Below are 22,525 nucleotides of genomic sequence, written 5' to 3' on the forward strand. Positions count from 1 at the left end.
AATTACAAAGACTAGGGGGACACTCAATGAAGTTACAGGGAAATACTTTTAAAACCAATAGAAGGAAATATATTTTCACTCAGAATAGGTAAGCTCTGGAATGCATTACCAGAGGTTGTGGTAAGAGCGGATAGTGTAGCTGATTAAAAAAAAGGTTTGGACAATTTCCTGGAGGAAAAGTCCATAGTCTGTTATTGAGAAAGACATGGGGGAAGCCACTGCTTGCCCTGGATCGGTAGCATGAAATGTTGCTACTCTTTGGGTTTTTGCCAGGTACTAGTGACCTGGATTGGCCACCATAAGGATGGGCCACTAGGCTTGAGAGACCATTGGTTTTACTTAGTAAGGCTATTCTTATTGCTCTTTCAGACACTCTGAGGCAGGGCTTTAAGGCCGAAACATGGACCGTGTCGGGTTTGCAACACAGATTGAATTCAACATTTGATAAAGACTCTTTATTGACTTTTTAATAAATATTTATTCACTCATTTTATCTCTGGTTGATGTGTATCATCCCCCCTCCTTCATTGTTTGCTAATTCTTCGTGGGGTTTGTTTCCTTGCTTTTTACTTTGTTATATATGCAGGTATTTTGTCCCTAGTGGGCTCACAATCCAAGTTTTTACTTATATTTTGGAGGGTTAGGTGACTTGCCCATGGTTGCAAGGAGGTGTGCCTAAGTGCTTTTATAGAACCGGTTTTATATGCACCCTATTGTAGAACTTAAATTGAAGTGCCAATTTAAAACTGCCCCTTTTAACAGTATTTGTCAAAGTAAGCAAATGAGCTTTGATGGTATGATTTGAGAAAGGCTTTTATATTGATTGTGCTATGGAGATGGCAGGGGCAGATGAATCCTTTTTGTATGGAGGAGCTCTGCTTCAACCCTTGCCCAGTTCAACCTCTGTCTCTACTCCATCCCCAACCTCACTTCCTTACCTACTATTCCATAGATGTATGATGGTACTATAATATTTGCATATGTATGTCATAGGTGCCTCCCTCTGAGCAGGTATGCATTTCTGCATCTACTTTACAGTAGGGTAATTTTATCAAAGTAAACAGGAATATACATTTCCTTGATAAAATAAGTACAACATATGCATCTATGTGCCTTCTCTGCCTAGGTACTCTGTTATAAATGTATCCTCCCTGTGCATAAGTTCTTGAGGAACACTTATAATTAATTCATGAATACTGGTGTTCATGAACAAAAGAATGAGGGAATCTTCAATGAATTTATTGTGAAGGTAAAGCTCTTTGCTAGAGAATGACACGGTGAAAAAATCTGTCCCCGTTACTGCCCTGTCCCACCATCCTCTGCACTGCCCCGTCACCGCCGTTCCCTTCACCACCCCGTCACCGTCACCGCCATCCCTTTCACCGCCCCGTCACCGCCACTGCCATCCCATTCACCGCCCCGTCACCGTCCCTGCAGCTTCCATATAAGCCTTAGTACTCTAATATTTAGCTTATTCCATTCTTATAAATCAAAGTTCCTGCTGCTGAACTAGAGAAAGAGATGTTCAGCTGGCAGGGCTTTGTTTATAAATTTTTATCAACACAACTAATATACCACCATAATGTTTCCGACAGAGGACAAGTATGCAATAAATGCATTTTGCTGTTTCAATGCCAGTGCTCAGCAGAACAACAGACAGCAATATGGACATTCACCTTATGGACTGGGTGATATACATTTCAAATGTAGTACTTTTTTAAGTATATAAAAATAGGCAAAATTAGTTGCTATTTTATCATTATATTTTCTTGCCATGATTTTAAAATGATAAACCAGTTCTGCTAAAGAGGGGAGAATACCCACAACGAAACAATATTTATGTATTACAGATCTTTGAAAGGACTAGCAGCCTCCACCCTCCCTCCACCTCACCTTATATTCCGAGTTTGCCGGCTTTCTTTTTGCCGAGCTGCATGTATTCAAAAAGCCATGCACGAGCGGCTGCGTGAGTCAATCAAACTTCTCCTCTCCTGCAACTTCCTGTTTCCGGTTGCGTCAGAGGAGAAGATTGATTGACTCGCACAGCCGCGCGTGCACGGTTTTTTGAACGCGTGCGGCTCAGGAAAAAGGAAGCTGGCAAACTTGGAGTATAAGGTGAGGTGGAGGGAGGGAGCTGGCTAAAGGCTATGGGCGGGCGGGCGATGGCTGCGGGGACCGCGCGATCCTTGATGCCTCACTGCAGAGACAAGACCATTCACCGCTCCATGGGGCGGTGAATGGCCTTGTCCCCGTCCCCGCAATGACTGCTATTTTTCTTTCCCCGTTCCGGCGGGTTACCCGTGGCTAAACGCGGCTAGCCGCGAGTAACCACCACCGTGTCATTCTCTACTCTTTGCATCACTCTTTCCACATTCCCAGATACAATACACTATAAAATAAAAAATATTATTTCATAAAGTCTTCATTATGAAGCTCACCTCACGCAAGGATGTAGTTTCTCGTATAAAAAACATGTTGATAATCCCAAGGTATTTGGTTATTTTTGCTCCAGGTATGAAAGAAAGGGGTGTCATTTTGACAACGGTAACCGTGGAACTGGTGCAAGTGGTGACAGAATGGTGGCGAGCATGCCCTTCAGCAAGTGGACTTGCTTTGTCAAGGGAAGCAGCTACAAACAAAACAAAACAGATAGAAATTGTAAGGAAAAAATTTAATAACGCGTCTAATGATGAAAGATCTACAACTATACAATTCTAGATGTATGTATAAATAAATGTCTATAAGTAATTCATCTTCAGGGATTTTTTTTCCCAAATAGATGGGTGAAAGCATTCAAGCAGTTCAGCCACGTAACAAAGCGCAGACCAGAATGAAAAAAAGAGCTAATCATGCAATGCATGCATATGATACAAAAAGATGAAAAACAGTTGAAATTGATTTTTTTTTTTCAAAAAAGTGACATTCCTGCAAAGAAAACAATCAACAATGCTTCAGTGAGCACAAAAATCCAGTAACAAAAAGAAGATAAAAGCTGAACCAAAAGGGAAAAAAAAAAAAAATCAATGAAAGGCTGCATTTTATATAATTGTTTGAAGAACAAATTATTTAAAGAAAGAGCGTGAAAGTTGTACAGTGATGTATTTTACTATTCTAATCTCCCCCATTTTAATCACTATCATCAGACTCTGTATAGCGCTGCGTACGTCTGGTAGCACTATAGAAATAATTAATAGTAGTAGTAGCTTCCATATAACCTAGTTGTGCCCAAACATAATCACTAATCTCAAACTAAAGTTTCTTTTTCTAATTTAGTTCTTCTCGTGAAAAGTACTTTACAATTTTGCACATACATATGTAATAAAAAAAGATTTAAGATTCAGCATTTTATTTTTAATTGAGATATTTATATCAACTTTTAAATCTAATGTGGATGTTATCTCTTTTTCTTCTCCTTTTCTATTTTAAGGCAAAGGGGAAGAACTTGCAGCTTTCACACTCTGTATGTTGGAAGTATAATCTGCAGTATTGCTGTTGTATAGGAAACATCGTTCCACACCACCGGAGAATCAAAGATATGCTTCGGATTGGCATTATAACTTGGTAGAAACAACATCCGCCTACTTGTCTTAACTGATCCACGCCTTATGGTCTGAGCTCTCAGTTTAATGTGCTCTATCCAGCTGCTGCATCTGTCTGCAAAGGAACTGTAATCAACTGAAGTAGCTGAAAACACACAGACAGAAAGAAAAAACAAAAAACAAAAAGAAAAAAGAAAAAAAGAACTAAGAAAAAATATGGATGGTGTCTCCTGATCATGGCAATGCATCTTCTGATGAAGCATTTATCTGTTTTTGAGAAAAAGGATGGTGATGATTCTGCAACGCAGCAAAAAGCAAAGAATTTGGTGAACTTACTTCTGTATGTAGCTGGTGTATTTGTGCTGCAGCTTGTTTTATCTAGCATATCTGAGGGGACAAGAGAAATGATATTAGCATACTTTGTATGCAACAATATAAAGATTTTTCACAAAGAAATGCTCCTGTATAATCTTATAGACTTTATGAGAATCTATCAGCCATGATTGTGTACAGCTTCATTATAATAATTAATCCACTTAGATTTGAGATCAAAGCAACTGATGCCTCTGGCAGGTGGTGAACTCATAAATCGCTTAAGAATTCTTGGTATTATTTTTGACATTAACATTATAATCATACATATCATCACTAATGCAGAAATAGTTTTTTCAAACTGAAGAAAATTTGTTTTGTCTATTGTTTGATAAAGAATATTGGGAAATCTACAATTTTTGGTCTGATTGACTTAAAAAGATTACAATTAATCCATACTGTGGTAAAAATTAAGATCTGGTGCGAAGAGAGGAGACCGTGTTACCCCCACTCCCCCCAACACTTCAAAGGGAACACTGATTGACAATTTCTTCACATATTCATCATAAGATCCTTCCACTTACACGTAAAATTCAAAACTACAGGTTTTCCATTTTTTTTTTGTCTTGGCTACATACACACCATACAGAACCCTATGCTCATTTCAGGAAAAAGTACCCTCTTTTCACCAGATATGCTTTTAACATAACTCATATTCTATTTTCAGTGTTATTCATCCATCCTTATAGAACAATTTGCCATTACATCTGTGTCTTGAACCATTCTATCAGAAATTTAAATCAGACCTTAAAGGAAAAATTAGGTTCTTACCTGTTAGCTTCTAGACCGGTACAGTTCTTTACTGGTTGGTAATAGCTCATCATGACCAGCAAGTGGAGCCTGAGACCAAAACTTTGGTATGGTACATAATAGCTGTCCCTCCCTATATACTTCAGTCTGCCGAATAGTCAAGCAGAACTAAGAAAAAGGAACTATAAACGTAACAAAAACTCTGAACAGGAGTAACAACTAATATACAGGAATATACCAGTCTAGAAGCTAACAGAAAGAAAATTAGCAGGTAAGAACCTAATTTCTCCTTCTGTGTCGCCTTCTAGACCGGTACAGTTTTTTACTGATGGGGTGTACCAAGCAGTACCCCTCGAAGGGCCAACACCAGAAAACGCTCACCGAATACTGCATCCCGATGCACCTGAATTGTCCACACGGTAGTGTCTGACAAAGGAATGCAGCAAAGACCAAACCGCAGCCTTACAAATATCCACCGGAGGCATAAGAGAAGACTCAGCCCAAGAAGCTGCCTGACTCCGAGTGGAAACAGCCTTGAGAAATTCTGGAATAGGCTTTTTCTGAAAAAGATATGCGAAAGCAATAGTCTCCATAATCCACCGTGCAATGGTAGCCTTGGAAGCGCCATCCCCCTTACAAGGACACGCTAAGAGAACAAAGAGATGATCCGATTTCCTGACCTTCTGGGTCCGCTGAACATAAGAGCAAAGGACCCGGCAGACATCCAACTTGCGCAACTGTGTCTGCTCCGAAGAGCCCTCCTGACTACCCAACACCGGGAGGACCACGGACTGATTGACATGAACAGGTGAAACCACTTTTGGCAGAAAGGAAGGAACAGGCCGCAACACCACCCGCTCCAGAAAGGCAGACCTACAAGAGAAAAGCCTGCAGCTCAGAAACGTGTCTAGCAGAGTTATGGCCACCCAAAATATCATTTTAAGAATAAGGTCCTTCAACAAGCAGGCACCCAAAGGCTCAAAAGGTGAGTACACCAGCACGGACAGGACCAGATTAAGATCCCAAGGTAGAACAGACGGTTTAAGCCTCTCTTTATACAGCCCAGCACCCTTCTGGCAGCAGCCACCACCTTGTTGCACTGTTTTTTCACCTTTAGATCTTCAGACACTATTACCCCAAGGTCCCTCTCCCCATCCGTGTATATCAGCCTCTCACCTCCCAGCATATACGGCTCTTTCCGATTATTAATCCCCAAATGAATTACTCTGCATTTCTTTGCATTGAATTTTAGTTTTCCCCTATAACAGCCTCCGGAAGAGCGTTCCAGTTTTCTACCACTCTCTGGGTGAAGAAGAACTTCCTTATGTTTGTACGGAATCTATCCCCTTTTAACTTTAGAGAGTGCCCTCTCGTTCTCTCTACCTTGGAGAGGGTGAACAACCTGTCTTTATCTACTAAGTCTATTCTCTTCATTATCTTGAATGTTTCGATCACGTCCTCTCTCAGTCTCCACTTTACAAGGGAGAAGAGCCCCAGTTTCTCTAATCTCTCACTGTTCGGCATCTCCTCCAGCCCTTTAACCATTTTAGTCACTCTTCTCTGGACCCTTTTGAGTAGTACTGCATCTTTCTTCATATACGGTGACCAGTGCTGGACACAGTATTCCAGGTGAGGGCATACCATGGCCCGGTACAGTAGTATGATAACCTTCTTCGATCTGTTCGTGATCCCCTTCTTAATCATTCCTAGCATTCTGTTTGCCCTTTTCGCCACTGCCGCGCATTGCGCGGATGGCTTCATTGACTTGTCACCCAGTATTCCCAAGTCTCTTTCCTGGGGGGTCTCTCCAAGTACTGTACTGGACTTCCTGTATTCATGTATAAGATTTTTGTTACCGACATGCATCACTTTACACTTATCTACGTTAAACCTCCAAAGATTTTCTCTTGTTGAACCCGACGCTTCTTAAGAGATCTCTTCTGAAGTGTAGCGCAGCGCATGCACAACTCCGTTCAATGGTCTGGGTCCAGACACTGAATACACCAATGATAGGGATTGATGATGGAGATTGCACTTTGGCACCGACTACACTTCTTGAAGCCAGTGAGTGGAAGGAACATCGAGGTAGAGACAGCCGCAGCCAAATCGAAGTCCATGGGACTAGACCGTGGAATGGGTTCCGTCACCAGAAGTTCAAAATAAGGTCGATTTTTTAAAAAACTGACGCACATCGCAACAACTCTCGGAGTAAAATAACAAATGAAAGCCGCGGCAGAGAAGGCAAAAAAGACCAAACTAGTTTGATGCTCACGCAGATCTTTGAAGTGATGGCTTCTCAGCTCCGCGGAAAAACTAGAACTGAGGAGACGCATACCCTACGCTGAGCGGGAAGGCACTCGCGCATGCTCGGTGCGACAGTTACAAACTTTGTAAAAGTTTTTCAAGCAAGATTGCTTGTGAAGCTGTTCGCATCGGGGCTCTGTGGATGATGTCCCCATATGTGAGAATATGTTGCCTGCTTGTCTTGGGATAATGCACTCTACAAACTCAAATGCATTGCTGTGTCAACTTGCAAGCACTGACATATATTTCACCAGTTGGCTGTGTATAGAACAACTGGCACAGAAGCATTCATATTTATAGCCAAGAGTATGTTATTGATCACAATTTTTACAAGTTCAGCTTTTGCACTCTCATGTGCTACTTTTTGTACCATTTTTTGTCACCGGTACTTTCTGTGAGCATTCTCAGTAAACTTCCTGATTCTTGATGCCTAAGCTTCACCACAGAATCAACATGCGCCTTCTGCTTCATATACTATTTAAGACAATAAAACTTCCAATCTTCCCATCGTTTGCCAGTAAAGAAATTGCCTCCTGCATTAGCTTTCAGACAGATGTCGCAAACATCATTGTCATTATCAATGTCACAGTACACAGTACAGTCAGCTTTACATTTAGTTCTGAACTATTAAGTTCTGTGTTTATAAGTTTGTCCAGTCATGCAGTTTTAAATCATGCACTACCCTTTCTTCATAGGCACTGTCATTAACTGTTCACTTAAGTGACGTTTAGACATAATGGTAGTGTCTGTGAATTTGCGTTTTGCCGACTACACTGAGTAACTCTCAGGAAGCTCTAGAAGGGATTTCTGACCCAGCAACCAAGCTGATTGTGACTCCAGCCTTTTGGAAGGGCCAGAGCCCATTGCTCCCATCCCCTCCTCACATGCCCCACAGCATGTGACGCATGGACGCTCCTCAGCTATCCATCCATCACAAATTTGGCATATCATCGATGTCAACAGACCTGAGGAGTCTATAAGTGATTTAACCAAAACTAGGAGGTGTTTTGAGGCAGAGAAAGGCTTTTAAAATAAAATCAGGAAGTAAAATCTGGCCGCGGGGGCAAATGTTTTGGTGCTAAAAACCCAAACTCAAAGGAAGCTCCAGAAACTGCAAATTTCACCACCACCCCTCCAATTTCTCCCATATATAGTAATAGGTTGAACTCACGAAGTGGGACGATGCCTGCCTGCTCAGCTTCTCACAGCAGCTGGACTCTGGAGAAGATATTTCTGCCTCAGATACGCACAGAGGGCCTGATTCTCTAAAAGTGCGTCCCGATTTTAGGCAGCTGTAGGCGTCCTACAGCTGTCTAATCAGCCAATCGGGATGCACGTTTTTTTAAAAAAATGCTCCCCAGGCAGGCCGCCTATATTGAAGGCGAGGCCCGCAAGACACCTAGGCCCTGATTCTGAATAGGACGCCCGGGAGAGGCGTCCTATTCAGAATCGGCCTAAACTAAACCCCGATTCTGTAACCGGCGCCATGTTACAGACGCGGGTTAGAGAAACGGGTTAGATTAGAAACAGCCCGCTACACTTATCGCGGCAAGGGATTTCTCTGCCGCTATAAGTATAGCGGACCGCGGCCCCCTGACCAGGAGGGTGCCCAAACCCTCTGCCCGAAGACGCACCCCCCCCCGACACTACCGACCGCCCCCCCCCGACATTACCGATCCCCCCTCCCCCCCCGACAATATCGATAGCTGGCAGGAGGGTTCCCAATCCCTCTTGCCCGAAGACGCACCCCCCCCGACGCTAACCCCCCCCAAACCTCCACTCCACCAAACCTGTTCTTAGAAGGGTCTTGCACGTCTTGAGCCGGCAGGCACGCCTCGTCGAAATGTAGCGGGCCCGCCCCTTCCCATCCCGCCGAAGCCTAAGGCCTGATTGGCCCAGGCTCTAGAAGCCTGGACCAATCAGGCCTTAGGCATAGCGGGTCCGCCCATCCCCACTAAGTCTAAGGTCTGATTGGCCAATCAGGCCTTAGATTAAGTGGGGATGGGCGGACCCGCTATGCCTAAGGCCTGATTGGTCCAGGCTTCTAGAGCCTGGGCCAATCAGGCCTTAGGCTTCGGCGGGATGGGCCGGGAAGGGGCGGGCCCGCTTCATTTCGACGAGGCGTGCCTGCCGGCTCAAGACGTGCAAGACCCTTCTAAGAACAGGCTTGGTGGAGTGGAGGTTTGGGGGGGTTAGCGCCGGGGGGGGTGCGTCTTCGGGCAGGAGGGATTGGGCACCCTCCTGCCAGCTATCGATATTGTCGGGGGGGGGGGGGTCGGTAATGTCGGGGGGGGCGGTCGGTAGTGTGGGGGGGGCGGTCGGTAGTGTCGGGGGGGGGGTGCGTCTTCGGGCAGAGGGTTTGGGCACCCTCCTGGTCAGGAGGCCGCGGCCCGCTATACTTATAGCAGCAGAGAGATCCCTTGCCGCGATAAGTATAGCGGCCGCGTCTACTTACAATGTAGGCCAGCATTTTGCTGGCCTACATTTTAAGCTTCTCCTCTACTAGGGAGACGCGTAGGGCCGCCTAGGTTCAGCCTAAGGCCCGCCTAAGGCCCATAGACGAGCTTAGGCATCTTGCGGGTCTCCCTAGGCTCCCGGAGGTGCCTTCAGGCTTGCCTTGGGAGCATTTTTTTTTTAATAACGTGCATCCCGATTGGCTGATTAGACAGCTGTAGGACGCCTAAAATCGGGATGCACTTTAGAGAATCAGGGCCAGAGAGTCCTCAGGAGCTTGTCTCCCTGGGCTGCCTTTTAATCAGTCTCTAAGAGATTAAAATCTTCAACCCCACTGTCTGTGGACGCGTCTTTGGTAAAGGGGAGGCAAATCCCTCAACAAACTCGTAGTTGTATTTCTATATGTATAAATAAACTTGTCTTCTTTCTCAGTTTCATCATCCTAGTCAGTTGGACAATACTAATCATCCCATTGCTTTTCCTTTCTCTGTTACACATGAAATTTCTATTCATATAGCTTCTAGAATGCAATTTATTTCCTGTAAAATATATACTCTTCTTGACTATGGAATCTTTGACTCATGGTGCCATGCTGTGATGTTCACTTTTGTCTACTTTGTGATTTCAATAAATTTGGTATCATGATGTAACAGTATTCTACTGGTTATCCTTTTTCCATCAGATAGTTCCATTAATTGGTTCCATCAGATAGTTCCATCAGTTGGTTTCTTGTATATACAGTAGATGTTAGTATATAATCATTATTGGTTGAAACTGTGGTGTCTAAAAAGCTGACAATTCAGAGCAGAAAATTTTGAAAATCATTGAAGGATGGGATGCACTAAAAGATAAACTAAATTGTTTGGAGTTTCTTCTTCCTCAGTCAAATCATATAAACACATCAATGTACCAATAGTACTTAAAAGGTTTAGTGTGATGTGTATTCAAAAATGTCTCTTCCAGTTCTGCCATAAAAGGTGGTGCCATCCTGGCTTTATGAGGATCCCTATTTAATGCAGACAATTGTAAATTTACACTTTTCTGTGCTTAAATTATAGTATAACACTGAATCTAGAAAATGGTTTTAGCTAATTGCTGTCTCTTATAACTTGTAAATCTTAATAATAATAATAATTTTATTCTTATATACCGCCAAAGCCATAGTAGTTTGAAGATAGGTACAAAGTAAGGTTTTAAAGTACATGAAGCAGAATAGGGATAAGAGGGCTGGGAACATGCTGCAAATAATTAGCGAGAATAGGGGCACTGGACAGACATCAATACATGTAGGCAGAGAACAGAGCGGGAATGAGAGATCATGGTAAAAATCAGATGGAGTAAAGCGGTAGGGCAATGGGAGCAATTAGGTTACAAATTGGTTGAACAAGTTTGTTTTTACTAGTTTTCTAAAACTTAGATAGGATGAAGAGTGCATTATTAAGTTGCTCAGCCAGTTGTTCATTTGGCCTGCTTGGAAAGCGAGTGTTCTGTCTAGGTATCTTTTGTATCGGCATGCCTTTATTGACGGATGGGCGAACATGTGGACTCTGCGTGTAGGTCTGCTGGGGCAGTCCAAGTTGAAATGTGCGATCAGGTATGTGGGGGCCAAGCCAAGTATAGATTTAAAACAAAGACAGGCAAATTTGAACAGGACTGTTGCCTCCAGGGGTAGCCAAAAAAGTTTTTGGTAATAGGGGGTTATGTGGTCCCATTTTTTATACCAAAAATCAGTCGGACGGCTGAGTTTTGGATGATTCGGAGTCTTTGAATAGTTTTCTTGAAAGACCCCAGATAAATGATGTTGAAGTAGTCAAGTATGTTTAGTATGGAGGCTTGCATCAATAAACGGAATGAAGTTGCATCAAAGTAACATATAGTAACATAGTAGATGACGGCAGATAAAGACCCGAATGGTCCATCCAGTCTGCCCAACCTGATTCAATTTAATGTTTTTTTTTTTTCTTCTTAGCTATTTCTGGGCAAGAATCTAAAGCTTTACCCGGTACTGTGCTTGGGTTCCAACTGCCGAAATCTCTGTTAAGACTTACTCCAGCCCATCTACACCCTCCCAGCCATTGAAGCCCTCCCCAGCCCATCCTCCACCAAACGGCCATACACAGACACAGACCTGCAAGTCTGCCCAGTACTGGCCTAGTTCAATATTTAATATTATTTTCTGATTCTAAATCTTCTGTGTTCATCCCACGCTTCTTTGAACTCAGTCACAGTTTTACTCTCCACCACCTCTCTCGGGAGCGCATTCCAGGCATCCACTATCCTCTCCGTAAAGTAGAATTTCCTAACATTGCCCCTGAATCTACCACCCCTCAACCTCAAATTATGTCCTCTGGTTTTACCATTTTCCTTTCTCTGGAAAAGATTTTGTTCTACATTAATACCCTTCAAGTATTTGAACGTCTGAATCATATCTCCCCTGTCTCTTCTTTCCTCTAGGGTATACATATTCAGGGCTTCCAGTCTCTTCTCATACGTCTTCTGGCGCAAGCCTCCTATCATTTTCGTCGCCCTCCTCTGGACCGCCTCAAGTCTTCTTACGTCTTTCGCCAGATACGGTCTCCAAAACTGAACACAATACTCCAAGTGGGGCCTCACCAATGACCTGTGCAGGGGCATCAACACCTTCTTCCTTCTACTGACTATGCCTCTCTTTATACAGCCCAGCATCCTTCTGGCAGCAGCCACTGCCTTGTCACACTGTTTTTTCGCCTTTAGATCTTCGGACACTATAACCCCAAGGTCCCTCTCCCCGTCCGTGCATATCAGCTTCTCTCCTCCCAGCATATACGGTTCCTTCCTATTATTAATCCCCAAATGCATTACTCTGCATTTCTTTGCATTGAATTTTAGTTGCCAGGCATTAGACCATTCCTCTAACTTTTGCAGATCCTTTTTCATATTTTCCACTCCCTCTTCGGTGTCTACTCTGTTACAAATCTTGGTATCATCTGCAAAAAGTACTTCCTGATGGTTCTTAGTTTCCATAGAGTCGAGAAGCCTTTTCTAATCAATAGCTCAGTGTGCGCTTCAAGAATAAGGTGACGGTCCAGGGTTACTCTCAGAATTTTTATGGAGTTGACAATAGGATAGACTTGACCATTCAAGGAGATTGAAGAGTCTTTGAGTTTGTCATTTGGGCTGGCTAGGAAGAATTTGTTTTTTTCAAGGATTCTTTTACAAAGCTGCAGTAGCGATTCTTCTGTGGTAAATACACTGAAGCCCATAGGAATTGAAAGCTTCAGTGCATTTGCCATGGGGGAATTGCTACAGCAGTTTTGTAAAAGGAGCCCTAAGTGACAAATGTTCTTAGAGTTATATCTAAGGTTTTTTTTTACAAGTAACCTTTTTTATTTAAAATATACCAGACAGTAGAATTATTATTTCTACATAACTAACCTTTACTTGGTGAGAACGGTTGAGATACTGGTAAATCGGAGCATAGTTCCATGGGAAACTGTAGCTGTTCTTCATTTTCTACAAAAGCTTAGATTCAAGAGAAAAATATCAAAAGCAGAATTTCGAACAGAAAAAGTGAATGCAGTTCTGTTTGGGTACTAAATTATAACAACATTCAGTGGTGTACCTAGCATATGTGACACCCGGGGTCTATGATTTTTTAACACCCCCTCCTCTATATGAAAAACATGATTTTAGTTATAGTCCACCCGTCACACAACAAGAGTGTACCTAGGAAAAGGCAGCATCTTACATACTGCTTTGAGCAGTAGAACATCAATATATCCATTGTAAAACTAAACAAGTCAGACTAGTATAGATCGATCTTACCCAGTCATTGCTAACAGAAAACCTTGTCTTTCGTACACACAGAACATAGAAATACCCTTGCCCAGTATGGAATATGTAATCAGAAACTAAAAATAGAAATATGTAGATAAAAGTTAAACTGAACCACAAAGAAGTCAGACTCTGCATACAATGCAACACCACAGAAACGGTGATGCATGTCCTCTAATACTTGCAAAATATAAAGATAGCAGATGTAAATTTGAAAAAAACTAGCAATAATTACTTTACAATTTAACAAATAATAAAAAATGGAAAATAAGACAATACAATTTTATTGGACTATTACATTTTTCAATTAGCTTTCAGAAGCTAAAACCTCTTTCCTCAGATCAATAAAGTATTCTGCTGTTACGGTATCATGTCCTGAACAGAGGAAGGGAGTTCTAAACTCTGAATTAGTTAAAATGTATTAAATTAGACCAAAAATGGTACTGTGATGAAAGGACGTGCTGAAAAGCTGCACTGTAGAGGCACACTGAAAGGCAGCATTGGAAGTGCATACGAGCGGTGCTTGGAATTTTGTTTGAGTCTAGCCTGCCATACCTTGCTTTCCCTTTGCTTTTTTGATGGGGAAGAGGAGAGGAAAGGTGTAGGAGCCTCCCCCAGTGGTGCCATCCACTCCAGGAATGAGGCAGTCTACTCTTGACTACTTCCGAGCTCCAATGGGACTGGTGACCTCATCTCCTTCTGTTGTGCCCGGAACTTTTGCTTCAGGCAGCAGTTTGAATGGGGCGTCTTTAAGCCTGTAGAACAAACAGCTACTCCACACCTTGGTGAAAGTTTACCAGCAGACCAGCATTATGCAGGGGAACCTGTACAGGATGATAGCCCTGTAAGCAAGGGGGGTGGTCTGATGGGAGTTTGGAGTATACTCCAGAGGAGGAAGAACAAATGATACAAGCAACTTCCAAAACCTTGGGTCAAGAAGCAGTGAGTAATCTAATGAAAACTAAGACCCGGGTATTTCTGGTCTCAGAGAAGCAAGAGATGTTAAGACCAGCTGTTGTGACTCTTGACTCACTGTGGGATGCCATTAATGGCATACAGTCTTCTCTATTAAAAGAAGTTAGACAAAATACTGTTGATTTGAAAAATATTTCTGATGCAGTGCTGGTTCAAGCGCAGGTTGCCACTTAACATGGACAAGAAATGGACTCTTTAAGGGTTAGAGTCCAGGCTGTGGAGACTTGTTAATCCTTGGTAGTTATAGATACAAATTATATTGCAAAACGTTTAGAGTACCTTGAAAAACAATCAAGATGACTTAACTTAAGACTTTTGAATTTTCCTAAATCCCCATTAATCCCAGCTGTGGATATGCTTAAAAAATACTTGATGGAAGTCTTGGGGATGTTGTTGGAGGCACTCCCTCCTATTACCCGAGCTCATTACCTTCAGAGAGTCTGAGAAGTTCTGTTGACTCTGAAGGTGCAGCTGAGAGAGAAGCAGCTCTGGGTCTCACTGCCTTTTTTTGAATCCTCTTTGGAAGTGGTTACTCCTAGAACTACATTACTGGTTCTCTTTGCCTTTGAACTAGACCGCAATAGTGTATTGAAACTTTCCTTTAGATATTTGGACTCCCAGTTTCTAGGGTCTAAAATAAGAGTATTTCCTGATTTGGCAAGAGATACACAGATAAGGCAAAAAGCCTTCCTGGCCCTTAGGGCTAGGGTTCAGGCTATATCTGCTAATTTTATGTTAAAACTTCCTCGTAATTGTTATATTGTTCATGAAGGCAAACAATTTCAATTTTTTGACCCTAAGCAGCTTGAGGAATTTCTAAAGGCTAGGAAAGAAATCAATGTCATAGTGTAAATTTCATACATTCGCTTTTGGCTGGCTGGGGAAGAGTCTCGGGGCGTCCTTTCAATGTCCTTATATTGATTAAGTAAGATTTATTTTTCTAATTTTTGGATCACAATTGCCTTAATGTTGTGGGCGAATAATCATTATTCATTTTCTATGTATTTTGGTTGTTTAATTATATTTCAGGGATTTCTTGTTTGTCTCCAATTTTTGGTGATGTAAGTTTGGAAACTAATATAGAATAAGTTTAAAAATGTATTAAAATTAGTCCAATAAAAGGATCACCTTATTTCCATTTTCTATTTATAAACGTTTATCAACACAGCTACAATACTATTTCATCCTAAAGCAAAAAAATAAAATAGATAGAAAAATTTTTTCTACCTTTGTCGTCTCTGATTTCTGCTTTCCTCATCTTCTCATTACTCTCTTCCTTCCATCCATTGTCTGCCCTCTCTCTGCCCCTTCCAAATGGAATCTTCTCTCCTTCTATGTCTCTTCCAGAAATTGTCCACCTCCCCTTCCATCTCTCCCTCCACCCCCATTGGTCTGACATCCATTTTCTTCCCTTACCTCCCCCACTCCCAATGGCCTGGCATTTCACTCTCTCCTTTCCCTTCTCAATTTATAATCTGCATCTGTCTAAATTAAATTCTTTCTTTCTAGCCAGTCTTCAATTTCCCTCTTTTCACTGTGTCTACCTACAGCTTGCTACCTCTTTCCCTCACTCTCTCCAGTATTTCATTAACTCTATATCATCTTCCTCCCATCCAGCATGTGCCCTTTTTATTTATCCCTTCCTTCTATCATGTGCCCTATTTCTCTACCCCTTCCATCCAGCATCTTCTCTTCTCTATCTTCTCCACTTTCATCTAGCATCTGATCCCCTTTCTATCCTCCCTACTTCCTTCTTGCATCTGCTCCCCTTTCTCTCTCCTCTCCTACTTCTATCCAGTGTCTTCTCTCCTCTCTCTCTGGCCCTTAGGGCTAGGGTTCAGGCTATATCTGCTAATTTTATGTTAAAACTTCCTCGTAATTGTTATATTGTTCATGAAGGCAAACAATTTCAATTTTTTGACCCTAAGCAGCTTGAGGAATTTCTAAAGGCTAGGAAAGAAATCAATGTCATAGTGTAAATTTCATACATTCGCTTTTGGCTGGCTGGGGAAGAGTCTCGGGGCGTCCTTTCAATGTCCTTATATTGATTAAGTAAGATTTATTTTTCTAATTTTTGGATCACAATTGCCTTAATGTTGTGGGCGAATAATCATTATTCATTTTCTATGTATTTTGGTTGTTTAATTATATTTCAGGGATTTCTTGTTTGTCTCCAATTTTTGGTGATGTAAGTTTGGAAACTAATATAGAATAAGTTTAAAAATGTATTAAAATTAGTCCAATAAAAGGATCACCTTATTTCCATTTTCTATTTATAAACGTTTATCAACACAGCTACAATACTACTTCATCCTAAAGCAAAAAAATAAAATAGATAGAAAAAATTTTTCTACCTTTGTCATCTCTGATTTCTGCTTTCCTCATCTTCTCATTACTCTCTTCCTTCCATCCATTGTCTGCCCTCTCTCTGCCCCTTCCAAATGGAATCTTCTCTCCTTCTATGTCTCTTCCAGAAATTGTCCACCTCCCCTTCCATCTCTCCCTCCACCCCCATTGGTCTGACATCCATTTTCTTCCCTTACCTCCCCCACTCCCAATGGCCTGGCATTTCACTCTCTCCTTTCCCTTCTCAATTTATTTTCTGCATCTGTCTAAATTAAATTCTTTCTTTCTAGCCAGTCTTCAATTTCCCTCTTTTCACTGTGTCTACCTACAGCTTGCTACCTCTTTCCCTCACTCTCTCCAGTATTTCATTAACTCTATATCATCTTCCTCCCATCCAGCATGTGCCCTTTTTATTTATCCCTTCCTTCTATCATGTGCCCTATTTCTCTACCCCTTCCATCCAGCATCTTCTCTTCTCTATCTTCTCCACTTTCATCTAGCATCTGATCCCCTTTCTATCCTCCCTAGTTCCTTCTTGCATCTGCTCCCCTTTCTCTCTCCTCTCCTACTTCTATCCAGTGTCTTCTCTCCTCTCTCTCTCCCATCCCCATCCAGCCTGCTCACCCCTCTCCTCTCCCTACTAAAATCCAATGTCTGCCACCTTCTTTCTCTCCATCCACCCCATTTCCATCAGTATCTGCCCCTTCCCTCTCCATTCTACCACTTCCATCAGCTTCTGCCTCCCTTTTCTCCCTCTACCCCATTTGTCTCCCCCCTCCACCATCTTTCCATACCAGTATCCTGCTCCCTTCTCTCTCCTTCCACTCCAATACCATCCAATATCCTGCCCCCTCATCTCCCCATTGCTGCTGTATACTTCTCAAACCAGCAGCAGCTGTAAACTTAAATGAAGCCATCACAGGACCTTCCTGTACCTCCTCGTAGCTGCCAGCTCTGCTCTGAAACAAGAAAGTAACGTCGGAGGAAGTGGACCGGCAGCTGCGGGGAGGTGCAGGAAGGTCCTGTGATGACTGAATTTACAGCTGCTGATGGTTCGGGAAAACAGGCTCTGCACCTCCTTAGAGCGTATACCTGGGGTGAACTGCCCCTCCCCCCTTTGGTAAGCCACTGAAACATTCATTCATTAAATTACAGGATAGAAAAATAGACTTTATGCTGACAAATTTATGTTGCTTGTAAATAAAAAACACCTTTATTTACCAAAGCTAAAGAAATTAATATGAAGAGAGCTGGTTTAGAGAACCTTGAGGGCTAAAACTCCTTCTCTTATTCTTAGACCTGTGTAACTCAGCTTTTGTTCAGAACATTTGAATTGATGAATCTTCTTACATGCAATGCTTCATAAGAGTCTTTACATTATTGTACATTTGGTATGGGCCTAAAGTGACTGATAAAGTTGCCAATAGGAGCATAAACACACGGTAACCCTAACCCTTAGTAAATTAAGTCCTAAAAATACTTTAAGAATGGCATATTTTTTTTACAAACCCATCATTCAAATTTATTACCTCTCTGAAAAGTTTTCTCCATACTAATTTTATTGGTCTGTAATGCCTTGTGTTTGTCAAATGTTATTGCAACTGCAGTAACTGCAACCTGTAATGAAAAATTACATTAGTGTATACATATTCCTTGGCTTGTACATAGAAGCTTGAGAAAAATTCAGAGCCTTCTAAATCATGTGCTTTATTTATTATATGCAGCAAAAATTCATTTTTAAGAGTCTCAAAGTTAGATGTACAATACAGATGGCCAAGATCTTACAAACAGTTGTGGGTAATCTGTTAGCTAATGAAGCTGTCTGTGGGTTTGTGTAAATTGCCTAAGATAATTACAGCTTTTTAATGGTCTGCATTCTACAGGTGGTACATCACAATTTATTTTTCCCAGTGTGGGGTAAGAATTCAAAATTATTATAGGTGATGCATAATTTTATAACAAAGCACTTATGCATTGCATGTAAGGCAAGTAGGAACTCCAAAAACCAGACCTGCTCTCTATTCTCCAGATACCCAAAGGGTTTCGGGCTAACCGACATAACTTTGCATGCTTATATGCTGGTTAAGAATCAGTGCTTATTCTCACCCCTATGAATGTCTAAACATGTATCGCATAAAAATAGGTGCTTTTTTACTACTGTCTACTTTTAGGCATGTAAAACACTTCAATATGCTCAAGTTACTTACAAAAATCTCCTCTTAAGGGAACCAAGATGGCTTGCGAGCACCTGAAGGCTGAAAGGACGCTCTGGTCTGCTTGTTGGAATTGAAATATATTTTGTACCTTTTTTCATGTAGTGAGCTCTGCACAACAACTGTAATGCCAAAGAGAAGGGGTAGAAGCCCTGCTGGTGCCTTGAGGTGCCCGGAAAATCCCCCCTCTATTACAATTGATCAATTCCTGAGTCGTCTTCAGTTGGAGTCCGTGACGCCACAACGGAAGCTTCAGGGCTAGAGGTCCTGCTGAGTCCCGCTGAAAGAGATCCTCCCCCCTATGCCGCAGGCAATCAGCTCCCCATGGTGAGAAAACATGTCCGGAGAGGCAAAGCTTTCAAGCCGAGAGGCCAGTTCAGTTGGGAGCTTGGAAGAGGATTCCTTGATGGACCTTTCAGGTCCCAAGGAAGGTTCTACAGCTGGAACATCTAAGGGGCAGGAGCAGCAAGCCCAGAGTGTGGGAAAAGTGCAAGGTGAGATTCCTGAAACTAAATATGGAAACATATTTACTGTTGAGAAACCTACCGAAGTAACAATGGACTCTCTTTGGGACTTGGTTATAAAGTTGAGAAACTCCTTGAATCCAAAATTAATAGAGGTAGAAAAGAAACTGATAGAACAAAAACAAGAATTGAAAGTTTTTGGAGATGAACTATCCATGGTAAAATCTAATGTTGGAAAGATAGACACAGAGGTCACGAGGATAAACAAGTTCAGGAAGTGATTATAAAAGATAACAAATTTAAGAAGAAAAATGAAAATAATTGATAATAATTACCGTGTTAACAATTTACAAATAATTAATTTTCCAACAAAAGTCTTCTCTATAACTCCGAGGGAGATGCTGAAAAAGTATTTCATAGAAATTCTTAATGTTCCTGAGGAATCCATTCCACCTTTAACTCAGGTATATTATTTGCCTAGCAGAGTACTAAAACAGTCGATTGAACAAAATCAAGATCAAGTTCAGGCTCAACAAGATCCACAGTTAGATTTAACTGCGATTCTAGAAACTTCGTTTAAAGATCTGGCTAAGCCTACAACTTTATTGGTAACAGTGGCTTTACTACCCAATAAAAATTGGATGATGTGGTTGTTCTTTAACTACAGACACAAGGAGTTTCTAGGTTTAAAACTACAGATTTTCCCAGATGTCTCTAAAGAGACCAAGAAGAGAAGACACCAATTCCTAATGACAAAGCCCAGTGTAACTTCGATAGGTGGAGTATTTTTTCTTAGATTTCCCTACAACTGAATAGTTAGATACGAAATGAATAAATATATTTTCTTTGAGCCTGAACACCTAACAAGTATCTCTGAAGCATCTTGCAAAGGAAGGAACAACAACTTAAAGTATAAAGGGACATCCAATGCAGCCTTCAGTTACTTTGTTTTCCTAGATTTGATTTTAGTTAAATATAAAGCTCATTCATTGAAAGTCTTGGTTCTCAAGTTGTAGACTGGAGATTGTTAAAGAAATGTATAGTTTGCTTATTAAATTTTTATTTTTTCTTCTGTAAAATTGAACTTTTGTTTATAATAGCAATCTTTTCTGAACAACATTTTTATGTTAAAATTATGAAATTGACAAATAATAATAAAAAATATCTCCTCTTAAGATGTTAAAAAAATCATACAGCTTAGAAGCTGTTAACATACACACCATACAGATTTTTAAAAAGTGTACTACAGGACTCCATTTTAAATATTCCTGCTGTTTATGATATGCAAAAAGTATCATACTTTTTTGAGCTCCCCTATTTACAAGTGGTTTTATTTATCTTCATTAAAAAAGTCAAAAGGGTTTAGGATCCCTGTAAGAGTAATTAATAAAACCAGGATAGACTGTCACATCGTTACTAGCAGCTGTATGACTTGTAGATAAATCCAGCAACTATTTAAAACCATTATTCAGAATATGGGAAACTGGAGGAAGGCCGACAGTTGCTCAAAAGTGCATGGTTTGGAACAAGATATCTTTAAAAGATATCACCAAAACAGGGAATATAGGTCATCCAATTAGTAAGGTTACAATAGAGACCATAGTTGACCAGGTGTCCCTAAATACAGAGCAGATAGATTTTAAAGATTACAAATTATCTATACCAACTACTGAGCAAGTTGTAAATAGGAATAACAAACATTATTTGAAATGTCTATATGCAAAAGCCAGAAGACTAAGAAACAACATGGGAAAGTTAGAATATATGGCAGTAAATGAAAGGATAGATATAGTAGGCATCTCTGAGACCTGGTGGAAGGAATATAACACTGTTACCAGGATACAAATTATTTTGCAATGAAATAGTAGCTTAATTTGGAGGGGGGTTGCACTATATGTTAAAGAGAGAATTGAGTCAAACAAAATAAACTTTCTGCATGACATAGATAGCATGGATAAAAATTCCATGTGCAGATTGTGATGTAAAAGAGACCCTTGACTCTGAGTGAGCAGAGATGGAAAGATTTATAAGGGAATTGGATCCCTGGCACTGAGCTGAAATAGAAGGTTGTACACCAAGGGTGTCTGGGCCACAAGGAGCTATCAGGATCATCATGGCTAACTTTTGCTCGAGTTTGACCAAAGTCTTGAGAATGAGAAGGGCTGGTGGAAATACGTAAAGGAATATGTCTGTCCAATCCAGAAGAAAGGCATCTGCTTCCAGACAATGAGGAGAAAATTGCCTGGAACAGAATTGAAGCAATTTGTGATTGTGGGGTGAGGCAAACAGATCTGAGGAGTCTCCCATAGTAAGAAAATGTGGCGTAATACTTTCGAGTTGTGAACTGCTGCTGCTCTAACCAATGAGCAGATAGGCAGGAGGGACTAAGAAATATGTGAACTAACTATATAATGAATGATTACACTGAGCTCGGTGTGCCTATTTTGCAATTTTTGCATTTGGACACCGTCTTGCAAGAGAGAAATAAATTATTTTCTGCTTTAATACAAGACTTTCCAGAGTTTCTTCGTGAAGTATCCCTTGTTTCTCACAATGTTTATTAAGGTGCCAACAATGTTAAATTTTCTTTTTTTTTAAAATGATATTTTAGCAAATGAATAGCAAAAGTATACAGCCAAAGAAACACTTAAAAACAGGTGGCGAAACAACACCGCTTTACATAAATTGCAGATACAGCATTAGCAAAATGAACACCCCTAAGGACAACCCAATCCCCTCCTTCCCCCCTCTACCGATAAGCACTATAGGATCAAAGTTTCTTCATACCCCTAAATATTCAATTTCCGAGCAATAACAGTCCAGCCACATACAATTCCATCTTCCCCAGCAATGATAACTTTACCCTCCATTCACTCACTTCAGGCACCAGGGATTGTTTCCAGTAGGCAGCTATGAGACATTTAATCACAGCCAGTCCCAGTAACTGGGTTTGCCATTTGGTCACACAAATAGTAGAGAACCCCAATAAACAACTCCGAGGAGTATTTGGTACAGGAACCCCCAACAACTGGGACAAAGATCGCACCACTGCCATCCAACAAGGAACCAACACAGGACATTCCCACCATATATGAAGAAAAGTTCCCACAGCATTATGACAGCGCTAACAACTATCCGATTGTGCAGTTGAAGAAATCTGCTGAGCTTTTCAGATAGTGTTTTGTGACCTTGTACATATATCAAATTAAATCGCTCAAAATTAGTAAATCCAAAGACCCACTACTCAAGTAAATCAATGTAAACTCGGTCCTTATGGATATAAACTTATATTCTT

The 22,525-nt window shown here is 41.2% G+C and overlaps 1 protein-coding gene across 12 annotated transcripts in view; it reads right to left on the bottom strand.

Annotated features, from left to right (window-relative positions):
• The window catches only part of C2CD5 (C2 calcium dependent domain containing 5), a 377,832-nt gene that overhangs the window by 23,539 nt on the left and 331,768 nt on the right, over positions 1-22,525 (bottom strand). For 11 of the 12 annotated variants that reach the window (XM_033951251.1, XM_033951262.1, XM_033951260.1 and 8 more), the window contains 5 exons: positions 18,083-18,170; positions 12,834-12,920; positions 3,876-3,926; positions 3,583-3,684; positions 2,439-2,629 (listed from right to left, as the gene is read on the bottom strand). In XM_033951251.1, coding sequence (XP_033807142.1) covers positions 2,439-2,629; positions 3,583-3,684; positions 3,876-3,926; positions 12,834-12,920; positions 18,083-18,170 — 519 coding nt within the window. The remainder of the gene's footprint in view (positions 1-2,438; positions 2,630-3,582; positions 3,685-3,875; positions 3,927-12,833; positions 12,921-18,082; positions 18,171-22,525) is intronic. The other variant, XM_033951254.1, reaches the window with a different exon arrangement.

Source organism: Geotrypetes seraphini, chromosome 7 (assembly GCF_902459505.1).
Source record: "Geotrypetes seraphini chromosome 7, aGeoSer1.1, whole genome shotgun sequence".
Classification (NCBI taxonomy): domain Eukaryota; kingdom Metazoa; phylum Chordata; class Amphibia; order Gymnophiona; family Dermophiidae; genus Geotrypetes; species Geotrypetes seraphini.